This window comes from Sylvia atricapilla, chromosome 2, assembly GCF_009819655.1.
Source record: "Sylvia atricapilla isolate bSylAtr1 chromosome 2, bSylAtr1.pri, whole genome shotgun sequence".
NCBI lineage: Eukaryota > Metazoa > Chordata > Aves > Passeriformes > Sylviidae > Sylvia > Sylvia atricapilla.
The window spans coordinates 23,640,727-23,663,592 of NC_089141.1; the positions used below are offsets into that span (position 1 = coordinate 23,640,727).

General features: G+C 42.6%; 1 protein-coding gene across 1 annotated transcript; it reads left to right on the plus strand.

The window, feature by feature from the left end:
* The first annotated feature begins 64 nt into the window (after nucleotides 1-64).
* On the plus strand, nucleotides 65-22,866 carry CHD1L (chromodomain helicase DNA binding protein 1 like). Its single transcript, XM_066340994.1, has 23 exons — nucleotides 65-178; nucleotides 1,787-1,899; nucleotides 2,705-2,811; nucleotides 4,065-4,179; nucleotides 4,523-4,554; nucleotides 6,608-6,689; nucleotides 7,931-8,093; nucleotides 8,463-8,618; nucleotides 9,734-9,826; nucleotides 10,252-10,348; nucleotides 11,548-11,621; nucleotides 12,729-12,839; nucleotides 14,413-14,527; nucleotides 14,946-15,099; nucleotides 16,188-16,353; nucleotides 17,654-17,799; nucleotides 18,166-18,329; nucleotides 18,939-19,147; nucleotides 20,203-20,301; nucleotides 21,024-21,094; nucleotides 21,346-21,460; nucleotides 21,712-21,820; nucleotides 22,528-22,866. The coding sequence occupies exons 1-23, from the start codon at nucleotides 82-84 to the stop codon at nucleotides 22,604-22,606; spliced, it is 2,667 nt and encodes an 888-aa protein (XP_066197091.1). The 5' UTR covers nucleotides 65-81; the 3' UTR covers nucleotides 22,607-22,866.

Sequence of the window (22,866 nt, forward strand, 5' to 3'; positions counted from 1 at the left end):
GCGGTGCCGGGGCTGGCCCCGCCTGCAGCCGCCCGCGGGCGGCGGGAACGGCGCGGCCGTGCCCGTGACTGGCGTCCCGCCATGTCCCGCTTCTTCCAGGCGCTCCGCCGCGCCGGCCGCGCCCGGGCCGGGGCTCCGGCCGTGCAGGAGGCGGACGTGCAGCGGTGGGGGCTGACAGGTCAGCGGGGAGCCCGGGGGAAGGGTCGGCAGGGAGCCTTAGGGGTGCGGTGCTGTCAGAGATGGCGGGAGGCGGCGGAGAGGCCCCGCGCTGCCTGCTGCTGCCCAGCTCAGAATGGCTGGGCTTGGAAGGGGACCTTGAAGATTATCCACTTCCAACCCCCTGCTATGGGCAGGGGCGCCTTCTAGACCAGGCTGCCCAAAGCCCCGTCTGATTTGGCCTTGAGCGCCTCCAGGGATGGGACATCCACAACTTCCTGGGCAGCCTCTTCCTGTGGCTCACCATTCTCGCAGTAAAGAATTTTTTCCCTAATATCTAATCTAAATATACTCTCTTTCAAATTCAACGCGTTCTCTCTCGTTCTGTCACTGCAGGCTGCTGTAAATAGTCTTGGCCCATCTTTCCTGTAAGTTCCCTTCAGGTACTGAAAGGCCTCAGTTAGGTCACCCCGAAGCCGCCTCTTTTCCAGCCTGGACTACCCCAGTTCTCTTAGCTATCGTTGTCTGGGCTGTGTACGAACAGCCCCCAGGAAATAAAGGTGCAAATAAAGTGTCTCTCGGGCCTGTCAAAGTGAGCAGCAGATGCTGCAGAGATGGCACCGCTGCCATGCTCTCCACTCTGGGCGAGCCTTCCCCGGCTGCTGCAGTCCCTGTCCTGGGCTTTGTGGTTAGGTGGGTGTTTGGGCCAGCGCTGAGCTGGGCTTTAACCCGCCTAGTGCCTCAGCACAGCCTCAGCCAGCTCTGTGCTCCGGGACAACATGAACAAGGGTTTGCCTGTCTAGTGGCCTTGAAATGGGCCGATGTTGAGCGTGAATTAAAGTGCTTTCCACTGCCTGGAGGGTGATATTAAAGGGGGAAGGCTGGGTCATCCATCCTGCCTGCACATTCTCCTTACTTGCTGGAAGCCCTCACTTCAGTCTCTGGGCTGGTTTGGCTTGGCAATCCTGTCGGCTGGTGAGTTACTTCATGCACTCAGTGTGCACGTTTTCCCAGGGAGGAGAGGGCAGAAGTGGCACAATACACAGCGCTTGAGCCCAAGTACAGGGAAAGGTCGTGTCAACACCTATGTGACTTGTTTATTCATTTTGACATATCGTGCCCCATAATAAGGATTGCAATGGTGGTAGTAGTCACAGTGGCCTATAGTGGAGGTCTGCCTTAGCTTTAAGTACAGAAAAACTGGAAAACTTCCTGTTGAGGAATTATTATTATATAATAATAGATTGTGACAAACATTTCTGGTTAGCCGAAAGTGTGTCCCAGGCTGTAGTACTTAAATATTTTAAAAACTGACTCAAGCTGAAAATCAAGCTGTCTTTTAAGAATGCAAAGTACCAGCCTAATTATTAGATCAGGTTCCTTGCACAGTCTGTTGCAATGGCCCAGGGCATTTTTGTGTGTGTAATTTTCAGAATATGCTTTAATTTAATGAAATTGCTATAACATTGGGGTCTTTGCTGTCCAGGAGGGTAAACCAGCTTCAGCTGAAGGCTGCTGTGCTTTTCCTGTAAGGCAGATGTTTGTGAAGGCCTGTTCTGAGCAGGACATGTTTCTAGTGTGTGTATAGAGTGCATCGACTGTAAGTGTAACAAATCCCTTTCATTCCCAGGCATTAAACTTCGTCCCTATCAATTAGAAGGTGTAAACTGGCTGGTGCAATGCTATGAAGTCCAGCATGGCTGTATCCTGGGTGATGAGATGGGCCTTGGGAAGACTTGTCAGGTGTGTCTTCCTTCTTCTTCTGGAAAATGATCTTTGCGTAAATTTTTGGGGTTTAGCTCAGTGTTTCTGCAGAATGAAAAAGAAAAAGCACCCTAATTATTCCCCCCTAGCTCTTCAGAATTCCATATTCGTGTGAGAGCTCATTGTCTCTTTCAGTCCTTAACCACTTAAAACAAGTCCTGAGTTAAGTCCTGAGTAACTCAAAATAGGTTTCAGGGTTTTGTAAAAAGATGAGTGGCCATTTCATCCAAACACCTTAATACATAATTCATAGTGTGCAGAGTTGAAGGCGCAGTACACAGCCAGTACAGGGAAAATGATGTCCTTTTGACATATTTGACATGTTATTTTGACATTTTTGCACCTGCACCAAGGGGGATTTTTGTGTTTGTCAATACATCGATTAAAATTTATAGGTCTAATTTTTTCAGAGGTTTTTTGGGGGGTTTTTTAGAGTTTTTTAAGTGGGTTTAAGTTTTGTTGGAAAATGACTGTGCTTTGGATCAGCTGTTTTTGTTTAATAGATTTTAAATTACAAATAGTTTTAGAAAGTGATACATGGTAGACCTGGTTTGTGACTGTGCAAGAAAGGCCTTTGGAAAAGGGCTTCATGTATTGAGGTCATGTTTTAGGATCTAAGCCTTTTTGTCTGTATCCTACTTGATATTCTGTTAACTCTGTTTTGTGATAATGAACCTATGGAAACTAGCTGCAAAGCTCAACAAGGAGACAGCTGGTGTAGGATCAGGCTACTGCGTTGAACCCTTCCCTTGTTATAAAAGAAAATATTTTCCTTGCCTTTTAGACCATTTCTCTACTTCTTTATTTGACAAAAAAATTATGCAACAAAGAGAGATTTCTGATACTTTGTCCTCTGTCAGTTCTGAGCAACTGGAAGGAAGAACTGGAGAGGTAAGTTTCAACAGTTGACTGGCTTACTATGTTACTGCTCAGACTTGCAATTGCAAAGGTTGCAAGTTGCAAGAGTGCAAGGATTGTTTTCAAACGTGCTCACTACAGCACTTTCTTTTTATCCTTTCAAAGGGATAAAAAGTAAAAAAGGAAGCTGCTACTAAACCAACAAATCAATGCAGACTATGCAGTTAATGCATAGTCTTTACAATGCTGTGGTATGCATTAATCCATCCATCTTATATTATTGGCTGGCTTTCAGTCCAAATGCTTCCACTAGCTCCTTGCTTTTTATTGATTTGTAACCCTCCCTGCTCAGCCTCTCTTAGGCAAAGTATGCAGAAGACAGCCAGGAATCTTCATAATGAAAGGTAAGACCCAATTTGGGGGGCATGCTCACATATGCACACAAAATACATCACACCTGTGCATGCAGCCCATCCTCACTGGGGTGACTGTGCCGATGGTGTATCTGCTGTGCCTGAAATACGTACATTTGTGGTCTGTAGCCCATAGATTCCTTTTAAGAGGAAGGGCTAGAAGTTAAAGGTTAGAACAGGGGTCTGTCTGTGTGACTGTTGGCTGATGCTGTGTCTCAGAGAAGGTTACATTCTGAAGTGAGCTGGCCTGATTTGGATAGACTTTGGGTTGGAATCGTTGGGAGAAAGTGGATTCCTTCATAGATCAGCAGTGCAGCTTTCCAGAAGGAATATTAGGTAAATAACGGTGGTAGGATTAAATGAGGAAGAATTTTATGGTCCCAAAAATTGGAAATGTTTTTATCTGCTTTTTGACTGAGAGAATATATTTTTGAGGCCCTGACTTGAACCTCTTTGTTGCAGACATTTTTCATCTTTATTTTAGTATAATTCAGGCCAATTTTTTGCCTCATCTGGGCCAACTGTATTCATTCACCTGCTTCTTTATGACCTTTCTTCAGTTCAGACTAGCAGTTAGGTCATGAGACTGGTTTTCAGTCATCTACCTTGGACTCTTACACCTAGAAGGATGCAGGTTTATTTAGGACTTACCCAAACCAGAGCCAGTGGCTGAAGTGCCAAGCTGAGGTGATAATTATGAAGGAGTGAGATTCAAAGGCTGAGATCCAGACACATCTCACAGGAGTGTAGGGTGTTTGGGTAGGAATTCTCATTATCTGTGCAGTGGCTGTGTTTGATAATAGGATCCAGGGTCATAAGCACATGAGAAGACTTAGCTTTGCTCACTGTTTTTGCTCTTTCTCTTAACAACAGGTTTGCTCCAGGTCTTTTTTTCCTCGCATATGTAGGCAGCAAGGAAGAGCGACCCAAACTGCAGGAGAATCTGAAAAAGGACTCTCAGTTCCATGCACTCCTGACAACATACGAGGTACGTGATGTCTTTGTCACTGGGAAGAAAAACTCAAGTTTTCCTTTCCTTTTTGATCTTTGTGTGCCACCCAGTTCCTGCCCACAGGTTTTCTCACTTTTACCCTTCAAATTCTCTTATCCCTTCTCCCTGGGTGGAGTGTGAGTGAGAGTGTGTGTGCAGTTCAACCATGACCTGCTGAAGGTGTCATGTTGCTGTCATGTTTTTTTCCTCAGGTAATAAGTGCCTTCATTCCACTCTGCTCCATTTCACCATAGTTTGCAAGCAGACAGAAAAATGCTTAGTTTCTTAGCTGATGTATTTACTTAAATCATAAATCACAGTTCATTTTCTTTCATTGCAGATTTGCCTGAAAGATGCAGCATTTCTAAAATCGTGAGTCTGGTTTTAATTTCTTCAAATTTAAGTCTGCATATCTGTCAACGACTTCTTAAGTGGATGTTTATATGTGCAAGATTGTGTTGTTTCACAAGAGACAGGGATGTTCTTGGCTTGTGATTAGAACTTTGCCTTTTCCAACTTTCAGTCTTAAATGTCAGCTAAAATATATGTAAACTTCCCCCAAGGACAGTTTTCAAGCCAGTTCACTCAGAGCAATATAACACTTAGTGACTTACAGCAGTACTTTATCAGTCCAGCAGAGGACATCCTCAAGAGCTTCAGGTTATAAAGGTATTTGTTGCAAAATTTACTGAAAGTGACCTGCATTATGTAACAGTGATAATGTGCTGATCCGTGTCCTGAAGTTTATTGCCTCCAGTCAGATCTGGGGAGGGCTCATGAAGCATTATGCCCCCTACAAAGACTGATTATTCAGCTGAAATTCAGCCTGTAGGAGGCACTGTCATGGTCACGCAGAATTCCACAGGAGGCTGCATTTGAAATGGGAAGGAATTTTTCTTTCTTCTTAGGAGTAGTGCCAGTGCCTTGCCATGGTGGTGTGATGAATGCTGGGGGCAGTTATACATAATGAATGGCTTAGTATCTTTGTAGAAGCAGAAATCCAGTGGCCCCCACTGGCACAATTCTGTGTCTGTCAGGACTAGTCAGGCCCACAGTGGGGGCCCTCCTGTCTTTCAGCAAATCGCCTGTTCTTGGCCACTGCTGGAAGTAGCAGACTCTGCTTTCATGGCAGAAAGATCTGATGAAAGATAGCCATGACTCTATTGTCCTTACAGTTTCATGTCATGTTCTGCATTGCTGCATACAATTCTGTTTATTTTAAAGTGTAGCCCAAGTATGTAGCACCCAGGGAGAGCAAGTAGCCAGTTCTAGTATCACAGAAATGTCAGCTCCAGAGTAATTTCCTATTTCTAAAGCTAACAAATAACCTCAAAGCCATGTCACTCAAATTTAGGGTTTTGCCCTTTAGTCTTCCTTCTGAAAAAAAGTGTTGCTAATCATTTGTACTTTGTCCTGTGGGGGAGCATTTGGAGCACTTCGTAAAGGTGGGTCAGAGTTATCAGATGTCTCCCCACCGCTACTCCTTACAAGCTGTGTAACAGCACAAATTAGAGCCATGCTCTAATGGAATAGATGAGGGATCATACTCTGCATGAGGTGATCATACTTATACATGAGCTTCTGCAGAGCTTCACAGTGCAGAGTCCTTCTGCAATTCAGCTCCTGAGCTCATAGAATAAGAGTAATGACATTGATTGTTCTGGCAATGGAGAACCTCTCTGATATAACAGAGAGGGAAATGGAGGCAAACAAAAAGGCTTTTTGGGAAGAATATAGGTCACTGTGATGTTGTATTCCACTGGGAAGAGAAGTGTGTGGGTGAGAAAAGATGGAGGTTCATGCTTTCCCTCCCCTGGAAATGACTTTGATGTGAAAGTTAAAACCCTAGTGATAAGGGGGCACAAACACTGAGGGTGGAGAAGATGTGGAGTTTCAGTTAAGCCTAGTCAATCTGCTGGATCACCAGTGATTCTGCAGCCTGCCTGAGGGCAGTCTGTAAAGAGCTGTATGGACACAGAATAAGCTGAAGCTCCTGTCTTGCAAAAGCCTTGGGATCACTCCTCTGTCACTGCCTCATGATAGTTCCTGGGTTTTTACATAGATACAGGGCCTAGTTTCACATCTCTTTTCCTTGAATGTTCAATGAACTTGTGTTTATGTATTTTTCCTGATAGTAACAGGGCTGGAGAGAGAAGCAAGAAATTCAAGTGAATTTTGTTAGTCTTGATTTCAGAAAAAAACTCACTCAGACTATAGTTAAAAACCTGTGTTAAATCTTCAAAAGCACTACTTGTGAATTCCACTCCACTTTTGGTGTTTGCTTGTTGTTCATGAGGTGGTACCCCACCTCAAGTTGAGCCAAGCAGAGTCACCACTTACTTTGGTAAGTTACCACTTACTTTTGGTACTGATAAGAATTAATTGTCAGCCCCTAACTGAAGATGCTTTTTTTTTGCTTGTTCAGCTTCAACTGGGCTGCCTTGGTTGTAGATGAAGCTCACAGACTGAAAAATCAAAATTCTCTGCTTTACAAGACACTTTCTGAGGTAAAGTAACCCATCTGTCTTCCAGTGTCTTAAGGCTTTTCCCTTTTCAGATTCTGTGTTCCCAGAGCATTAAGCTCTGAACCGTTACTCGTTTCCATCAGAGCTGGTGAACAGATTCCCATATTTAGTGGCAGAGAGATAAAGGTCTTGTTGGCTTTGTGTGGCAGTGTGCAGTATTTGGAGCTTCCCTCTCGTTCTGCTTCATGTTTGGACTTGGTATGTTGGAGTAATTTGAAAGACTTCAAAAAGTAAACCAGCCTGACATGGTGCTGAACCACTGCTGTGCAGAAGTAGAAGTCTGGCTTACCTAAGCAACAAGAGGCCATCTCCAGCTCTGGCAGAGTGAAGGAACTTGCCTAGCTCCTGAGACCTCAAGTCTTGACCTACTGACTTCCACTGTCCCATTCAATGGAGCCACTCTTGTTTACAGAAACTAGGACAATTGCTTCAGCTACCAAAGCACCCTGCCAGAGCAGCACAAGTGCCTGAGTGAAAGCTGCAGTTCTTCTCATGCCAGAGAAACATTGGTGTTTGGTGTGTGCTGGCATCAGCAACAGTGTACTACAATATACCTTGGAAAGTAGGAGTTTTTACTGAATTCCTGAAAGTCTTACTTTCAATTTATATTGTTCACGATGTCTGTAATTCAGGAGCTTTGGTTATAATCTCAAAAATATAGATGGGATTCACCTCATCTCTCCTCCCAACCCATTTTCTATTACCAAACTTGAGAGAAACTTGTATCTTTCCAAAGGTAAACATATTTCCCAAGTCTCTTTATGGGGATTACTGTAAGCAACATGGACCAGATAACATTGCTGTGTTTGTCAGAGTTACCCAACAAGCAGAAATGGAACTCAGTCTGATGCAATTTAATTTCACTGTCCTATTCTAATTGCAGTTATCCCTCCTTATCTAACATCTGGTATGCAGTATTAGACTGTAGACTGCATGGACCTGAGCATTTTAATGGAGTCAATTTTGCACTTTGTTCGTATTTTGCTTACACTGAATTCCTTGCACTGGTGCCAGCCTAGTCAGTTTGGAGCTGTTTGACTGTCACACTATACCTCATGTTTGGATGGTTTTGGCAAATCAGCACATCCTGTGAGCAGTTCTGTGCTGCCTCTTATCTTTTAAGTTAAGCTTAAGGGTGGTGTGGGTGGACTTGTGTATTAACTAACTTTTTATTACAGATATTTTTTCCTAATAATGTTGTTTTATTGCTGTTTTTTTTTCAGTTCTCAATAGGCTTCAGCCTGCTACTCACAGGCACTCCAATCCAGAACAGCCTCCAGGAACTGTACTCCTTACTCAGCCTTATTGAGCCTGACATCTTTCCCCAGGAACAAGTGAAAGAGTTTGTTGAGTATTACCAAGTTATTGAAAAGGAGAGTAAGCCAGGTCAGTAATTAGCAACATTGTACTTCAATCAGAACCAGCTTTTATTTTGACCAGGAAACAATCATGTTGTGTCCTCTTTATATGCTTTCTTTTAATGATGACAAGCTTTATAACAAAGCCACAAAAACTAATGATTACTTTTAATGCAAGAGCTATCTTAATGTAGCTCCTAAGTGTTGCAGGTATGCAGCTATGTTCTGGTTTCTCTGTTTGTAAAATGTGGCTTGAATGATTTTACAAATAGATGTGAGATTCCTTTTACACATATTTTGAAAGTGTACATATGAAGGTATTGTATAAATTCCTTACCTTTAACACAGTATTCGCCTCTGTTTTTGTTTGTTTTAATTTCTGCCTGCCTCTACATAGCCAAAGAATTGCACAGCCTTCTGCAGCCATTTCTGCTTCGGAGAGTCAAATCTGAGGTGGCTGCAGAGCTGCCAAAGAAGGTGGAGGTGGTTCTGTACCATGGAATGTCAGCTCTGCAGAAGAAGTACTACAAGGCCATTTTGACAAAAGATCTAGGTAACTGGGCTTTTTGAAGTCTATAAATTATTTTTAAAAACAAAATTAATTCCTTTTGTACGTGCATGCTCTGTTGTAAAGAAGCAGAAGCTACTTTGGTCTGCAGATTATGTATAGAATAAATATGCCAAATTTGGGCTGCTTAATTTTTGGTTTTAGCTTATGGCAAAATGAGAGACATACGTATTGATCTATTGCTCAGGTATTGCGAGCTAGGAAGGGTCAGCTTGAGGATCTGCTTTGGGCCAGTCTCAAAGTAATCAAAGTAATTTAAAATACTTATCACAAAGTAAGCCTACTCCTTTGCATGTTTTTGTATTCAAACAAAGGGGTGGTACAAGAAATTTTGGATCTGTGGTTCTCTACAAATTTTCTAATAGTAGCACAGATGCCATAAAGCAAATTTCAATCTACTGGATGCAGATAGGAATTTTTTGGGAAACTGCAAGATTATGTAGACCTACCACTACCACCATGTGGTAATGCAACCACTGCCATCATGTGGTTTATGAGTGCTTATTTGTCATAGGGAAATTAAAACTGGGGAGTTGGAGATCCTTTGTTCTTCTAGGACTTTCTAGCACTTTGCATGAACATCACCCAGAAATCTGAAACTTCATCTTCTATTATAGTCAGCATATGTGCTTTTTTGTTGTTGTTGTTTTTTTTGGGGGGGGGGGGGTTTGTTACTCAAAAATGCTCTTCTAATGTCCTGGTTGCTCAGGAGATCTTGACTGTGCTGTATATATGTATTTTTTGAAAATGCAAATGAACTGCACCAAATTTCTTTCACTTATTTGATGATTCACTCTCAGAAAAATTACAGTGACCTTTTCCAGGGAGTCTTGAAAGAGTCTGTCAAGGCAAAGTGGTGCTTATGAGGGTCCTATTTCTAAAAGCTTGTCTAAAAAGTGTGAGGAAAATTTATTTGCGTTCATGAAAATGGATGTATTAGTCTTGAGATAGGAAATTCAAATCCAGATGTGATACACAGAGAGAAGAGCTCCAGTGCTGAAGCACTTCAGAGCAGTGCTTACTACCAAGACATTCCCAGTCACTGCCATTAATGGAACATGGGCTTTCCTCTCTGTTCTTTTCTCTGCTCTTTGTTCCAGATGCATTTGAAAATGACACTGGAAGGAAGGTTACACTCCAGAATGTCTTAATTCAGCTTCGGAAGTGTGTTGTCCACCCGTACCTCTTCAATGGTAGGAAAGCATTGTTCTCTTTTGAAACAGGAAAAATAACTATTGATTTACACAGCGGTTTTCTATTATTAGTATAATGTTTAGAAGAAGCAAGTAATAAACACTCTTGTACTTAAATCAGTAGCAGCTGTGAGTTTGTGCCCAGTTCCAACACAACAGTGCATCAATAATGACGAAAAAGGTAGGAGACTGCGTGAAGTCTGAGTTTCTGAATACAGCTCTCTATTTCCGTGTCTTTTCTCATCTAAACAAAGAAATCACAGTGCTTTGTGAACTACTGAGGTTGTTGTTTAGGGACCATCACTTCTCAAGCAAGCATCATGTGGCTCTGCTCAGAAAAAGTGAGGGTGCAGACACTCTGAGGTTGACCACAGAATTGTTATTTGTGGTATTAACTCTGGTTTTGAAACTCCTTTCTGTTCCAGGTGTTGAGCCAGAACCCTTTGAGATTGGAGACCATATTGTTGAAGCCAGTGGCAAGATGTGTTTGTTGGATAAACTCCTTTCATTCTTATACGCCGGGTATGTCATGTTGGGATGTGGTTGACATAGGGAGAAGAAGTAAAGTGGGAAAGCCAACTGCTTTATTTAGCCATAGATTGAGCAGTTTTTCATCACAACACGAGCACTGACCTATTTATTGCACATTACTCACTACCTGAAAGAAGTAAAAAAACTTGTATTGGAGACAGTAGAGGAACCTTGAAGATTTTTGTAGCTTCCCTTTAAGCATTTATCAAAGCACTCAACTAACTCTCTCACATGCTCTCTTATTTGCCATATTTGAGAACCTGGGACAATAACCATATAACTTGGTATTCAGCATATCTGCTTGGATCATAGTTTCCTGAGAGTGGTTTCTAATGCCTCAGTTGAGTTCCTTTGTGCTGGCATGGCTGTGTTGGCCTGGGAGCCACAATCCATGGCAAATGTGAAAAAGAAAAGCCCAAGAATAAGATGAAACTTCAGAAATTTTGGGCTTGTTGGTCAGAACCTGGAATCCAAAGAGTAAAGGGCAGAGCTTCAACAGCCGTTGTGAAGTTCTGATGTGATTTTGTTGTCTTTTTCCTGCTGTGGAGCACCTTGTGAGGGGCTACCTCTCCACTGAACGTCTTTGCTGCAGGACCAACCCTGTGCAAATTCTGGACTTGAAAATGTCTGTATTCTGCTCTAGAGTGAAGTCTGATGTTAACAGAGCACTGTCTCAGGCCTAGGGCTGGGTGGGAGGAGAGTTGATTTCTAACACACCTTTATAGGTAGAACTTGATCTTTGAGGGTCATTTGCTGGAGAAGGAAACATTCTGCTGTCACAGAGATGCTGACATTACATTTTCCCAGTATTTCAGATGCATTGTAGTGTGTGATTTGAGAGCAGTCACGTGGTGAAGAAGAACTCATTGTGCTAGGCTGAAGCTGGGGGTCCTTTTAGACAGGCTCCTCATCAGCCTGTATCCAGCCAGCAGCAGAGCTATGCCACAGCCCTGTTACTTCTCTCTGACTCCACACCCTGGAGAGGGCAAATGATGATGGCAGATAAAGCTTAACTGATTGCATTTAGATGTGGAGCTGAAAATGTGGTGAGGGAGCGGGCCATGATTCTAGGAGGCCTTGCTGTGTAACAGGGACTAATGATGACTGGTTAAACTATTGTGACCCCCAGCAGGCTGTGAAATGCTGTCACAGTGTGATGAGGATCACAGGGTTTCTTGTGCTTCTTGCAGTGGCCACCGTGTGTTGCTCTTTTCTCAGATGACTCAACTGCTCGATATCCTGCAGGACTACATGGACTATAGAGGTATGTTCTGCGCACCTTGATAGGAGAGGGCTTAGCCTAATGATCTCTGCCAGATACTGTTCCTGTGATTTTGGTTGTTCTGCCTGGGGTGAAGAAAGGAATATGATGAAGTTTTTTTGATTCTTGGTAGATACCCAATCTACCAAATTCCTGCAGCAGCTCTGTGAGTTGGAGGGGTTTGAGTTCAACTCTTTGCTGTTACCAGCTTCCAGAAATGAGCTGGCAGTTAAGTGTTTTTCTTCAAAGTAGCTTCATCTTTTGTGCCTTAATAAAAATGGAGCTAACAAATGGCAGGGTAGCAATGTTTCATTATATACCTATGTTCAGTTGTGTGCCTGTGTCCTGAAGTAATTGCAGTAAAGTCAATAGGCTTGCTCTAGGTTGACTTTGTCCAGTTCAAAACACAAACTGAGCCACAGTTATACCAGGAAATTATTTTTTGATTAAAACAGTTGTTGACAGTGGGGCCCCAACATGTCTGTCAGGGCAGGTTGGATCAGACCATTTTTGGCAACGTTACCAATGTGTTCTTGGGACATTTTCTTTTGTTTCAATCCACATGGCTCCATGCCTACTTAGGATTTCCCATGAAAGAGGCTTTTGTTTGGTGTTTATGGTTTTGGACGACTAATAATGTAGAATAAAGCCAAATGTAGTGCCATATTCCATATACTGCTTGCTCACAGCAAAGCACACACTGAAGGCCGTGAGAGTTTGGATAAGGAAGATCTGATGGTTGTTGGCTTGCTTTGTGGGGCCAACAGCCAGCACAGCATAGTCTGAAATAGGACTGTGTGCTAATGTGCTTTTACTTGGCCCCTGAATTTTCCTGTTGTGTTTCCAAGCAGTAAATTAAATGCTAAGAGTCTCTGCTTCAGACTCAGCTAAATTACTCTTTACCAACAGTCAATCTGGAAGTCAGGGTCATTACCTCATTTTATATGAGGTTTAACTGGGAAAAAATGAAGGCGTTGAAGGCAATAAAATGAGAACCAAGTCAGGAGGATTTGGCACAAAGGGATTCAGCAGTGAGACAACAGAGAATGAGGTAAGAGAGTAAGAGCAAAGGCAAAATTTCAGAAACATTCACGTTGTTTGTTTGGAAAGGTTACAGCTACGAGCGGCTGGACGGCTCTGTTAGGGGTGAGGAGAGACACCTTGCCATCAAGAACTTTGGTCAACAGCCCATCTTTATCTTCCTCTTGAGCACCAGAGCAGGTAAGTAAAGAGAGACAAACAACCCATCCTGCTTCTGCACTCTTTATTTTATTCTCTCTGGCAAGGTTTCAGGGAATTCTGAATCCTACTGAGCCTGCTTGTGTGGGGGATTTTTCAGGGAGACAGGACACATCCTGAACTTGGGTCTCTCATCTAGGACATCTGGTTTCTGTGCTTTCCTTTTGGCAGCTGATGCCAAGATCCTTTTCATACTGCACCCTCTTGAGTTTATTTTATTCCAAGTTCCATAATGCCTGTCTCTGTGCCAGTTTGAGCTTAAGGAATCTCACTACCATTTTATTTCTGCAAGCATCAGACTTCAGGCAGGAACAGACTTCCTTTAAGTAAGCTGGTGGAATTGCCTCTGAAGTTTGCTGAACATGGACATGTCTTTAGCTGGCAGACAGACTGAAATGAGAGCCTTTTGCCGTCCTGAGGCTGCAGAGAACTCCATGGGACTGCCATCTGTGCTGCTTCCCCTCTGCTCCCTGGGCAGATCTGTGTCTTCTACACAGTTTCAAACCTCCCTGTCTTTCTGTTCAAACAAGCACAGAGCCAGGCCTTCTGCTTGTCTCCAGAGGAGGAATCCACACTGCCTGGTCTCAAACATCAAACTGGAACCAAGTCTTCCTTTGGGCTTCTGATTAGACTTGTCTTGATGAGCCTGCACCACTGTGCATGGAGGGGAGCACACAGGGCTAGTGAAGGGAAGACCCTAATGCTGGATGTGTGTCAGGAGTACGTGTGTCTCTCACCGCAGTGCCTGAGCTCTCCCTCCCATGCCAGCCAGACTTAGGGTTGTTTTTTACTGCACGCTGCTATGTCTGGCCAAAGCATCTTGTATTCAGCTGGGAGCAGGTGTGCTAACAGTATTGCCATTGCTGTTGTATTATGGACAGAGATTTTCAGGTGCATGACTGTCTCCACTTGCAGGATATTCTGATTACAGGGAAGGTGTCTTGTCATGAGCTGGGGGAAATGTAAGGCAGCAGACTTTCCTTTCTTTAACTACAGTATGTGGTCACAGTAGAGGTATTTTGAAATGTAAAATTACCTGGGTTTTTTATCTTTTTATTTCATGAGAGCCCAAGTTCTAATGTCAGAACCTTTAAGTCATATGAACGTCTGGGCTCTGGTTATTATATAGTTTGGCTTGGTGTTTTCCAGTGTTTCAGTGGTGTATTTACAGCTGGTTCTGTGCTGCAGCCAAGTGATGACTTGGGCAGTCTCTTGTGGCTTCAGGGTAGCCAGTCCTTGCAGGGTTAATCAGCAGAAGAATTATGTCTATGTTCATCAGTCTTGACAATCAGTCCCTTTGGCATTGGTTCGCTCACACCCTATGTTTTTTGATTGCATTGTACAGCTTTTTTGGACTGTTGCAGAAAGCTGGAAGCTGGAAATGGAAGGCTTACCCATCTGTGTAGATCCTTATGAGACTTAGATTTGGGTTTGAGAGATGGATTGGATTATATACAGTTGATCAGATCTGACAGAACTTTGCACGGCATAAATTCTCTAGCTTCTCCTTTATTTTCTGTTGGTGACATATTTTATTACTTTCTTTTGTTTGTAGGTGGAGTTGGCATGAATCTGACAGCAGCAGATACAGTTATTTTTACTGATAGTGATTTTAACCCACAAAATGACTTGCAAGCAATAGCAAGAGCTCACCGGATTGGGCAGCACAAGTGAGAAATGTCACTACTCGTGGTTTGGTTGCTGACTCTCAGTATTACTTCCCCCTTCCATTGGCAATGGAAAGTTAAAGTATGAGGATAGATTAAAGATCAGAGGAGAGCAGAGGGGATTTCGTGCCTTCATTTTCCAGCTGCAACCTCATACAGTCTTGTCCTTGTCATGTATCCAAGGTGGGAACTTTGTAAATTTGGAGTAGGAGGTGGAGGATGGAAGGTTTGCCTGCACTTTTGCAGTGAGCATTTCTCTTGTGTCAAGCGGAATTCTATCAGCATCACATTTCTCTTGATTATTTTTGCTCATTTTGTTCTTGCCTTCTTTACCTCCCAAAAGAGTGGGTGAGGGGATAGCAAATACCTTAGTGCACCTCAAAACAAAGTAAGTAATAAGAATTTTCTTAAACTTTTCAAGGCCTGTAAAAATTATCCGTTTGATTGGGCGAGATACCGTTGAAGAAATAATCTACCGAAGAGCTGCCTCGAAGCTCCGGCTGACCAATGCCATTGTAGAAGGGGGGCAGTTTGCTCTGGGAGCACCCAAGCCTCAGGGAGCAGCAGAGTTACAGGTAAACCAGAGTTATATCCTCCATTTGACTCCAGTAACCTTAGAAATGTCCCAGGATGTGTTTATGTAGGATTTGAACCTCTGCCAACAGTTGTACATTGACACAACAGGTTTTTAATGTAGGAACCAAAATGACATCCCAGGTCCAGACAACATCTGATGTTTGAAGACAGTTTTTGCAATTTTGAAGTGCGTTTGTTGTGGGAAAAGGGCGTGTTGTCTTGAAGAAGAGGGAAAGACAGAACCTTTCTTTGTCTTGCTTGTTTTTTAATTATAATTAGTGGAAATTATAAAAAGTGGAAGCTGACTCATTGTTTCTTGAACTGATCTGTCTCTGGTGCTTTTCTCTCACAAACAGAGCTGATAAGAAGTCAGGTGATAACCTAGTCAGCTTTTGGTTGTTAGTCTGAAACTCGGTCAACCTTCTTTTGGCCTCTTGGCAAATACAGTGTCTCAGGAGTCGGGGCATGATTTATAATTCTGACCTGAAAGCTGAGGTTTGTGTTGAGAACTTGGCTTCAGAACATCAAGTTAAGTGACATTTAAGGGAATATATCCCCTGTGGGCAGCTAAACGTGGGAGAGGTTTGGATTTAGTGTATCCTTTCTCCCTCTGGCTGCCCTCCCTGCCCCATTTGTATGTATCTCAGCAATTATAGTTTCTGTGGGAGAAGTGAAACTGAGCCCATAGGAAATTCCAGGCTGATATTTTTCTCCCCCTGGATTTTTATGGTATTTAGGCTTTTGTTTTAAAGGGGTTGAGGGCAAAAGCAAGCCTGGCCTTTCTGGTTATGAGGAAAGCTGCTTGAATGCAGTCAGTACAGTGCTATTTTGTCATTTAGCCCTGAAGAAAAACGACTGTTCAAGTCTGGATGAGATACGATTGAGGGAGATACGTTGTTGGGGCTTGTCCCGTCAGGTGTTGGGAGAATGGGGCATGTTAAAGAATAAGTATTTTGACAGGCAGCCTTAGAGCTTAGGTTCCTCCACTCATAAATCCTTTGCATTTAAGCCCGAGAATCTCTAGACACTGGGATTGACATGGAATTAGAGGATAATAATACTGAACTTCTCCTTCTCTTTGTTAAAGCTGAGTGAAATCTTGAAATTTGGCCTGGATAAATTGCTCTCCTCTGAGGGAAGTACTGTACAGGATGTGGAGCTGGAAAACATCCTTGGAGAGACAAAAGAAGGGCAGTGGATAATGGACACTGTGCTGCCACAAAAGGAAGCGAATGAAGAGGAGGACACAGAGAGTAAGTTAAGAATCTAAATAGCTGTGTCACTTGAGTGCTGGTAGAGAAGGCTTCCCAGGTAGGGGTGGCATTTTTCAGGCAAGAAGAAGAAAAGCAGAACTGTAATTAAGTTACTTGGATTTTATTTTGGCCTATACACAAATTTTGTTTCTGACTTTTTTTTGGTATTCTTGTTTGGGGTTTTTTTGTGTCCTTATTTGCCTGTTTGTAAGATAATGTTAACAATACTTGCCCAGTTTTGGTGGCTGAGAGTTGAATTCCTTTTCTTTTTTAATACCTTAGATCAAAATTCCTCAGAAATGGGGAAATACTCATATTGTAGCTACTGCTTTTCCCACAGTGAACCATTCAGATCTACAGTTTTGAAGATGTAATAGTAACTTAAGAAAAGGCTATGTAGCATATGTTTCATTTTTTTTAATCTCCAAATAAAAGATTATTGGCTATGAAAATCCAAAAGGTGAGATAAGAAATGCAGAATCATGGTGTCAATAGAACTTTGTCTTCAAAACTCTGCTTTCCAGCCCAAATGTTACCCAATTATGGTTAGTTTTTCATAGCCCCATAGTATATGAAAATAAATTCTAAGGATACTTCCCTTTTCCAGGGCCTTCTTTCCCAGAGAAAGACTGAATTTTTGTCTGGGTACACAGTGGCATTTAAATACAGATTTGTGACTGAAGCTGAAATGTGGCTCTGCAGGACAGTTACTGTCCATCCAGCAGCAGGTGCCAGCAATCAGTTTTGCTGAGAGTTAGCAAAGAGTGGTATTTTCTGGTGGTGACTGAAAAGAGGGGCAGTGGTACCACACTGTGTAATGGGTATAGGGAAAATAATTCACGTGGTGACCAGCAACTCTGGGCTGTCAGAGTTCTGTGTTTTCATTTCATTTGGGAAGTCAAAAGCAAAAATTTGCTGTCATTTTTCAAGAGCTGCCTGTAACTACACAGCAGAGCTGAATGAATTCTCCACTGGCAGAGATAGAATGACCAAAGAGAACAGCGATGGAACCACAGTTTAAAATAATTAGTTAACTGAAGTAGGAAGAAAGCTTCCTTGCCAGTCTAAACATCTTAAATTATCTTAAATTAAAAGCTTTTGTCTGAGGAAGCAAATCTTGATTCTCTTGTTTCTACATGATACTGGTCTGGTCATACCAAAAAACTGTGGGAGTGAAGATCTTTCTCTGCTGAGAGTAAAACAATGTCACAGAAGAGCCAGATTTTTTTTGGTCTCACTGTACATTTTAGGTGTTAGTAGGTTTCAGTTCCTTTTCACACTTTCTAATTATTTTTTAAAGATCACATGTACGTGTATGAAGGCAAAGATTATTCAAAAGAACCCAGCAGAGAAGACAAAAAAGCATTTGATCAGCTTTTGGATCTCGAGAAAGCACTGATTGAAGAGACCAGTAAGGAAGGGAGAGCTCTCCGGAACAAAGCAAACGTAAGGCAGATGTGACAAGGAACATGATGCTCTTTCATTTGCTTGGGGAAAATGAAACTTGGCAGTTTTCTCTCTTTACCTTCAGCTTGCAGAAGGCATGTTAAAAGATTTGGATGTCAGTTTACTAAAGCTGGCTCTGGAATCAGGCCTTGACAATTCAGCAGTTCTGCTAACAGATCTGAGATATGCTGTACAGGACACTTCTATAAACTCACATCACAAAACCACATATTATGTGACAATTGAGATCTGATGGTTAAAACTTGTGGACAAGTAAACAAATGGGAAAGGAAAATAGGTTAAGGAGGGCATCAGACATGGCTTTAAGATGAGCAGTTTGTTTCTGTGATATCTCCTTTTCTCCAGGCCCTTCTCACAGGCCTTCGGGAACAGTCGGCCAGGAGGAAGCACTTGCTGAGTGAAGAGGAGCTGGAAGCTCGGAGGAAGAAGCGCCAAGAAGCAGCAGCAAAGAGAGCAAGGCTCATGGAGGAAAGGAAGGCAGCAAAAGCAGAGGCAGAACACAAGAAAAAGTATGGTTTGTATTGCATCTACCACTTGTAAACTGATGTCTGTTGCACTGTACTCTTGGAATGTGACTGATTGATAGAAATAATGTGCTCAAACTGCATAATGTGGAGATGTGAAGGTGGAAAAATGGCTTGAGTCCGTAGCAAGGGTTCTTTCCTCCTGAATACTCTGCCTGACTTTACCTCTACTTTGATTCATAGAGAATGGCCTGAATAAGAGGCCCATGTCTGACTGTACTATCAATGAGTGTTTGGGAGAAGCTTCCTTAAATGTCACAGTTGGCCCCCATAAACTGGTCTGACATCTGTGACTGGCACATCTTTAATTTCTCCTTCTTGTTTCCCAGATGCTCTTCCTTTTCACCACTACAAGTAGCTCCTTGCCTTTTGTTATGTGCTCACTTTTTCTATGCCTGCAGTTGGTTTATCACCTTGGCATGTGGCTCCTAATATTATAAATAAAAACTTTGGTAGTCACTGTTCTGGCCTAAAATGGGGAGGGAGCGGAGGGAATGGAAGTCTAGGTCTCCTGTGGTTCACTGCAACGATTTAAACCAAGCTGTGTGCCCTCACCTTTGATTTTCATTGAATATCCTGTTCTCTTGGTTTCAGGATGGCCTGGTGGGAGGCCAATCGTTACACATCTACCTGCCTTCCTTCAGAGGAAAGTGGCTCTGAGGAGGAGTTTGAGAAGGAAGAGTTGGGGCCGAATGTGGATTTAGATTACAAAGATGGAGACCAGAACTGTATCAAGTATGTCATGGGAGATGTAACCCACCCCCAAGCAGAAGAGGAAGATGCTATCATTGTCCATTGCCTAGGTGGGACTTGTGAACAACAGGAATATTGTTGGGTGGTGTGAACAAGGGAGCTGAATTGTCCCTAATGGTTCAATAGTTTCTAATTCTGAAATAATTTGGATTTGAGATTGACTTAATCTCAAGTGGTGCAGAGGCAATACAACCTCCACTCCAGCATGGATGACCCACATATATAGTACTAGCAAGGTGTGCAAGGGTCTTTGCATGCCCACTCTGGATTTATGGGTAAACCTCTTCAAAGGTGCCTGTTGCACCAAAGGGCTTGAAATTTTATATCTTTGGCTAAGTGATGACACTTCCTGAGAGGAGGGCCTTTTGTTTATCCTGTGGAAGCCGTAGGGATCAAACTGAGATACTGAAATTCATCTTCTTTCTTGGTCAGCAGAGAGACAGACACTTCCAGAGGCTGAGGTCAGAGCTTCTTGGTGGTTGTTTCTCAACACTGACAGTACAGAGGCTCTAGGCCAGTCTCCTAATTTAAGGCCCTCTTTAAGACATTAAAGCTGAGGGAGATAAAGTCACATTTTACAGAGTTCCTCCTGAAGCAATGTTGGAGCTGTTCTCTGTCCAGGGCTACAGCAGAACATCATAATCTATTTTGGCTTATGTTACACTCTGCACCAAACCTCATATTTGAAGTGCACATGCCAAGTAGAAGTGAAAGACTGCAAATATCCAATACCTGGTGTGGGAAGCCCAAGGCATCCATCTGGGAACATACCAAATGCATTCTCTGTGTATCTATGTGTATGTATGTGAGGATGCTGTCAGATCTGTATGCTCAGTGCTATGATTAGTGCTTGTTTCAGCATTCTTGGTGGACAGTAAGGAATTTTTCTATGGAGTTTTTCAGGGAACTGTGATAAGTTTTTCTCCAGGGCTGAGGTTTATCCTTTAGGATAGTCCCTTGAATAGTGGTTGACTTTAGCTTGTATGTAGTTTCCATATCTGGTTTTGATAATCGTTCATTGCCTGTGTACAGAGCAGGTGCCTTTCCTGCAGGGGTAGTCTCAACCTCATTTCTAAAAGGAATCTAACTTGTTATTCTATTCTAGATGACTCTGGCCACTGGGGAAGGGGTGGTTTATTCACTGCTCTAGAGGCTCGTTCTGATCAGCCAAGGAAAATATATGAGATGGCAGGAAAGATGAAAGGTAAGAGATTAAAATAGGACCTGAGGCCAAGATACTTGAAAGAGGTAAAACCCCACTGACACTGCAGGAGTGAAGCCTGGATACCTTCATACTCATGTGTTTTTCTCTGGATATGTGCATCCCTAGCTCTGTAAGTAGTACTTCAGCGGGTGCTTTGACCTGGCTTGTTTGGATTGTGAGAACTCTGTGTAGGGGTTATTCATTCCAATCCATCATAAAAGAAGGGGAAAAAACTCCAAATTTGTACATTATTCACAGAATGTTTTTCACTAAATAAGACAGAGCACTGTATCTTCTGTCAAAGTGCTTTCAAGAAAGATGAAACCTCAGGTACCATTCAGCTGAGCCTTTGCTTTCCTCCAAGCACTAATCTTCTCCTGAGCGTATATTAACTGTTTTGAGATACCTGCAGCTAGTTAAGAATGAACATCTTGCTATAAGATGGACATGTTGACCTTTCTAATTTCCTGGGAGATGCTTTCTTCTCATTTCAGTGTCTCTCTTTCCATTTGTTGTCTTTAAGTGGAATGTGTGTGTGTGAGACTGTGGCTCAGGTGGAAAAATGTTTGTCTTGCTTCGCTGGACAAAGGATCTGACTGCTGAAACCAGCATGAGATAACAGTCTCAGAGAATAATACAGAATGTGACAGTGAAGTCACTGCTTCATTGGCTACTCTTCAGGACTGATTTTTTATAGTTGTCTTGTTCTTTTTTCTGGACAGACCTGGAGTTAGGAGGAACCCTGCTATTCCCTATTGATGATAAAAAATCCAGGAAAAAAGGACAAGATTTGGTGAGAAGGAGAAGCTCTTTTCTGTTTTGCTCTATCCATATGTTTTTGAAGCTGTGTGAAATGAACCTTATGTCTTTTTCACAATAATGGCACTGATTACTGAACATGGCTAAGTTGCAGTTAAATATTAGAGATAATGAGTTCTTCATTTCTTAAAGCTAAAAGTTAGTAATGCAGTTTTCCAGCACTGTCACTGTGTCTCTTAGTACTGTATATAGATTCTATTTCAGGTTTTTGTGTTTTCTCCTTAGCTGGCCTTGATTGTAGCTCAGCACCGGGATCAGTCCAACAACCTGTCTGGCATTAAGCTGTCAGCTTTGGAAAAGGGCCTGAAGAAGATTTATTTAGCAGCCAAGAAAAGGAATGGTAAGTGTCTGTGCAGTAGAACAGCAAATCCATACATGTGTGGTTGCACCTAAAGATGATGACCAATTTCCACCTCTTTACTGTTTTTTCTGAAGTGAAGTGAGAACTCCATAGCAGATAGGTTGCTCAAAAGTTGGTGTTTGTTTTTTTTTTTTTTTCTTTGTTGGGTAGCTTGAAATCTCTTTCTAGATTGCTTTCTGTATGTGTATCTTCTCCTGAAGAGTGTGCCTTCTCTGTTCCCTCCTTCTCAGCAACAGTGCATCTTCCACGGATTGGGTATGCAACAAAAGGCTTCAACTGGTACGGCACCGAGCGGCTCATCCGAAAGCACCTGGCAGCTCGGGGTGTGCCCACTCTTATGTATCCTTTTGGAGTGTGTCTCATTCTGTTCACCATCTACTACTGAAATGATCCTGTAAATGATCCTGGTAAAAGAAAAGCAAGGAAGTAAGGCAAGGCACAGATGCCACAGTCCAGCTGAAAAAAGCTGGTTTCTCTCACTTTGCTGTCAGCATCCAACATTTCTGACAGCGTCCAGGTACTCATTCCACACTGAAGACTTAGCATTCTAGGTGATAATGACAGATGAGTGTGATTCAGCCTGCCTGTCAGAATTTGTTAGAACCAGGTGCTAGTCTTCTGTTGACAGCATGGACTTACCTGTATATGCCACATCTGTGGGAGACATGACTGGAATTTCAAATTAACGAAAGTGACTCAGAACGCAGCAAAAGTGAGAACATAAAAAAAAATTACAGTGTTCCAAACAGGTGATAGCCTGCTTCCTTGGCTGAGCATGATGAAAGTTGGTGTGTTAGGACAGGCTTAGGAAGGCTTTCACCTTCCAGGAAGGGAAGCAGGTTTACAAGTAGGCTCTGTTTTGTCTCTTCTCTTGGAAGACATGCATTTACTATGCTGACACTGTCAGCAATTCTCTGAAACTGAAAACCTGAAACAAAGACAAAAGTATTCAGCGCGTTCTGGCTCTCTTCCGTAGTAAATCTGTTGGTGGACATGTTGTCTGGTATTTATTGACACTTGACAGCATTTCCTTGACATTTTATTAGATACTACTTCTCTAGGAATAAAGGTTCTTCCTCTGCTTCGCAGCCATATTCATCTTCAACAACAGTCTCAAAGCCATGAAGATGCAGTAATTTCACCAAGAACATGCACAAAAATGACCATCACTCAGGCAATCCATGTGCATTCACATCAGAAACATGGGTTGCACAGCCATTATTCACACCTGTACCTCTCTGCTGTGACTAGCCCCAACATTTGCATGCTGTCAGTGGCTCTGGTGTGGAATGAGACACTCTCTGGCTTCAGAGTCCAAAGAGAAAGGATCTTGGCTCAATCCCAGATCTTTTTTGAGATGGAAAAATAAACTTCTAACTGATGGT